Genomic DNA, 3,945 nt, shown 5'->3' with positions numbered 1-3,945 from the left:
CACACACACACACACACACACACACACACACAGCAGCTCTTTAAGGTAGGGTAAGTGGTGGAAGTAATCCTCATACATTTCTCTCACCATAAATCTGGTTCATGTTCTCTGATGGAGAAAATCCCATCAGAACTCAGCCACTTCTTCTAAAATAAAAAAACATGATTTAGTTTATCATGTAAAGGAGTAAACTTTTCTTCATTTTCTGGCCTTATATCTTATTAAAGGAATAGTTTCTTTCTGTGTGAATTCATTTTAATGTTAACTTCTTCAGTTTCCTTTTTTTTCAACATGGGTTTGTTTGTGTTTCCTTAACGTTTAATTTCCATTTCATTTTTTATTTTGAAAGTTTGATTTTATATTTAGTATTACTGTCTGTTGACCTCTCACCTGTTCTCTATTTTTCAGTTAGACTGATTTACGTCACACCTGAGTTAGGTACCTGTGTTCCAGCTCCAGTCATATCATTAAGGTTTCCTGTGTTGTTGTGAGGAACCAGGTTAAATATGATTTAGACATCTGGAAATTCCTGATGGAAAAAATCTGCCCCTCACATTACATACTCCCCACCTCTACATGTTAATCTRAAATAAAACCTGAGGGGTTTCCAGCAGTATTGGTGGTTGTATGTCTGTTGCTGTTGTTTCCTTGGATTGATAACTTAGTTTTTTTATATATTATTATATGTGAATAATTTTGTACAGAGACCTGAGATGATGCCCATTGTCATTTGATGCTATTTAAATTGTACTAATAAAATATATTTTTCTGCATTCTATCCTTGTAGCGGTTGATTATGAGTGTAATTAATTTACTGATTACCAAACTCACAAAAAATGAAAGTTAAAAGCTTTTACTGCAGCTTCCACAGCATTTTATGTACAAGTCACCCATGTTGAATTTGAAGGAGGAGAACACATTTGTTGTATGTTCATAAATGTGTTCATAAAAACAACATGGGAGGTCCAGCAGTTTGAAGTGCAGCTCAGACACCAATCAGAACTGCAAGTTTGATGTCTTGTAGGGAAGGTTTAGCTGCATTGGAGTGCTAGCGATTGTTATCGATGATGACATCATAACATGAGCCGAGCTCCAACAGCGAAAGCTGTGTTCCATTCCAAAATACCTAAATGTGAACTTCAAATGTTTAACATTTACATTTAGGATTTTAAACATTTAAATTTAAACATTTAGATTTAGGATCTAATATTTAAAGAGGTTTATGAACATTTAAATTTAGCATTTAGTCTAATTTAGCTAAATGTAAGAACTGTGAGCTAAATAATGAAAAATATGTTAGTGAATTTTTAACATTTTATTTTACACTTGGCACCCCATACTTCAGTGCTTTCTTGTTAATTTATTCTTGTATCTATAGGTTATTTTTGTCAAGCTAGCTGCGGCCTGAGTCCTTCTGTCATAAACTCAATTAATATTGGTTTAATCCAGCTGTAAGAAAATTATGCGTTGTTCAAAATGGTATGTCCAAATAAACAGGATTCAGTTGGATTTCTTCTTCAGAACTTTATTTTCAATCTTCTGACTCCAATCAGGTTCACAGAACAGCACTCAGCACAGAGGCCTCAGTCAGACCTTGGCCTGATATCAGCAGCGCATCCCTGCTCAGAAGCAGAGACTCTAACACCCTGACAACTTTCTTCTTCCTATAATAATGAATTCAGCTTATAATGTACATCTCTTCCTGGTTACACCCCAGAGGTGTTACCTTTTACATCAGACGTCAGAACGTCACTCAGTTTTGTTTAGGCTAAGAGAAAGAACACATGATAACACACATACACCAACTGTTTGTCAGCTTCAACCTTACAGACTGAAATGATCAGAAAGTATAAAATACAAAACTGAATCTAATATTCAATTAAACAGTTACAAAATTTCTTCACAGCTATTATTCAATCTTTGCAGCTTGATCTGATGTTGGTCTCTGTTGATGTAAGTTGTTATGAGCATCGATGGCGGGGTGATGAGGCATAAGATCTTGTTGCTTGTCCATCCCAGGTGAGGATCACACTCCTGCAATCTTGAAATGCTGGAGAGGGGTTTTGGCTCAAGTTTCCATCACCAGCCTTCTACACACTTCTTCACAGTTTTTTCATTTTTTTTTTTTGTTTGTGTTTTTTTCATTTAGTTTTTTGTTTAACTTTATTTTACCTTCAACCTCCTTCTACTGTTCTGCATTCTGGCCCACCTTCTGCTACCATTCACCTGATAGGTGTGTTATGTGTGCAGTTCTTGTATATATTTTATCATCAGTCATTCATTCCACAATGAATAGTTTGATTTAGACTTTACTAGAAGACAAGGAGAACAGAAGACAAACGGTCAGAGTGAAACAACAGAAACACCAACAGGAAGAAGGATCCTGACAGAGGACTTGGTCATGGAGTCTCAGCAGTAGCATCACATAGAAGAAAAAAACTTCTCCTAAACATAACCATGCTTACACTTTATTACACCATAACTTTACCAAAACTCAACATCTACGTGAGCCTCATTTTTAAAATGTAAACCTCTCTGTTCTTGTCTCTGTCCACGGTTCTGTTTATTCTCTTGACCAGTGTCTTTTGCTGCTGTCCAACATGGCGTGCAGCTCACCAGGCTCGTATCCCAGCAGGCCTTGCAGGTTGCAGACGAAGCGGTAGACGTAGCGTTTGCCGGCGGTCTTTCGGATGATGTTCTTGTCGTAGTAGTAGCGTAGACCACGACTCAGCTTCTCGTAGTTCATCTTGGGTTTGTTCTTCCTCCGGCCCCACAGCAGAGCAACCTGAAACAGACCACCAGACAGGAGTGCACACCTGGTTATCATTTATKATCAGTCTGAATGAGAGATTGAAAATGATCTGACTATATGGTCTTAAATAAATCTTTTTACTTTTAATTTTTCCACATTGTGTCTCATTATAAAAATGATGTTGAAGGTAAAGGTTGTCAGCTCATTCTGACCTGAGCACCATAGTCATGTGTATTTATACTTACATTTTATTTGGATTTTCTCACTTGAAATCACTTTTTTTCCCTAATTTTTATCTTATTTTGGATGAAGGTTGTTGATTTGTTGACATAAAATGTTAAAAAATAAGAGAAAATTGAGAACCAATTATAAGTTGTATTGAAAGAAATTTCACTTTAGGTTTTAGGAGAATTTTTAAAAACATTAGATGTTCATGAGACTGTGGAGATTTACTTTGTGTACACTGACAGGAATAAAAATATATAAAGTAATAAAGCTGGAGTCTCTGGAGAAAGCTGGAGAAATACTGTATTAGGGAGGCCTGATGGATAGCCCCTCATCAGAGCTACACAACAAAAATCTGAAGCTCCTATGTTGAATAATTTTTGAGTTATAAGCAGTTTTGTATGTCCAGACACCCAGAATGAATAACCTCATCATGCTTTGATGCTTTAATCAACAAGTTCTTTACCTCATCTGGATCTGTTAGTTTAAACTCCCACCCGTCTCCAGTCCAGCTGATACATGATTGACAGCTGCGGTCTGTCAGAAGCTCCAGCAGGAACTGCCACAGCTGAATGGGTCCACTTCCTGAGAAGACATGGCAGAGACAATCAGCAGCTAAATACATTTCTGAAACTCTGACCTTCCTCAGATACTGACCAGTGTAACCAGCCAGGATGGCTGCTGGGATCACAGCTTTACCCACAACTGGTTTAGTGCCAGCATTTTCTTTGAGGCTCAGCTGTTTCTGCTGTATCATGAAAACATCATCAAATGAACTCTCTTCCATTGCTGACTCAGCATTATTAAACAGAGGAGTCCACCACAGAGAGTCACAGTTTTGAGCCTTCTTCAGTCCTGACTGTGTGTCTGAAAATATATCAGAAACACATGATGAGACAAGCTCAGCAATTACTGAAATATCTTTAGGTGGATGTTCATGTTTTACCAGTGGCGGCTGGTCAATAGGG

General features: G+C 37.4%; 1 protein-coding gene across 1 annotated transcript in view; it reads right to left on the bottom strand.

Annotated features, from left to right (window-relative positions):
- Positions 1-2,116: 2,116 nt before the first annotated feature.
- LOC106531359 (protein C-ets-1-like) overlaps positions 2,117-3,945 on the bottom strand; it is a 29,818-nt gene continuing 27,989 nt past the window's right edge. Inside the window, exons 5-7 of the mRNA XM_014027204.1 lie at positions 3,635-3,844; positions 3,444-3,562; positions 2,117-2,785 (exon numbers count right to left, since the gene is read on the bottom strand). Of these exons, the coding sequence (XP_013882658.1) occupies positions 2,564-2,785; positions 3,444-3,562; positions 3,635-3,844 (551 nt within the window). The 3' untranslated portion in view covers positions 2,117-2,563. The remainder of the gene's footprint in view (positions 2,786-3,443; positions 3,563-3,634; positions 3,845-3,945) is intronic.

The sequence above is a fragment of the Austrofundulus limnaeus genome, unplaced genomic scaffold (assembly GCF_001266775.1).
Source record: "Austrofundulus limnaeus strain Quisiro unplaced genomic scaffold, Austrofundulus_limnaeus-1.0 Scaffold623, whole genome shotgun sequence".
Taxonomy (NCBI): Eukaryota; Metazoa; Chordata; class Actinopteri; order Cyprinodontiformes; family Rivulidae; genus Austrofundulus; species Austrofundulus limnaeus.
The sequence above is the reverse complement of the archived record's forward strand: the minus strand, read 5'-3'. Positions and strand labels throughout refer to the sequence as shown.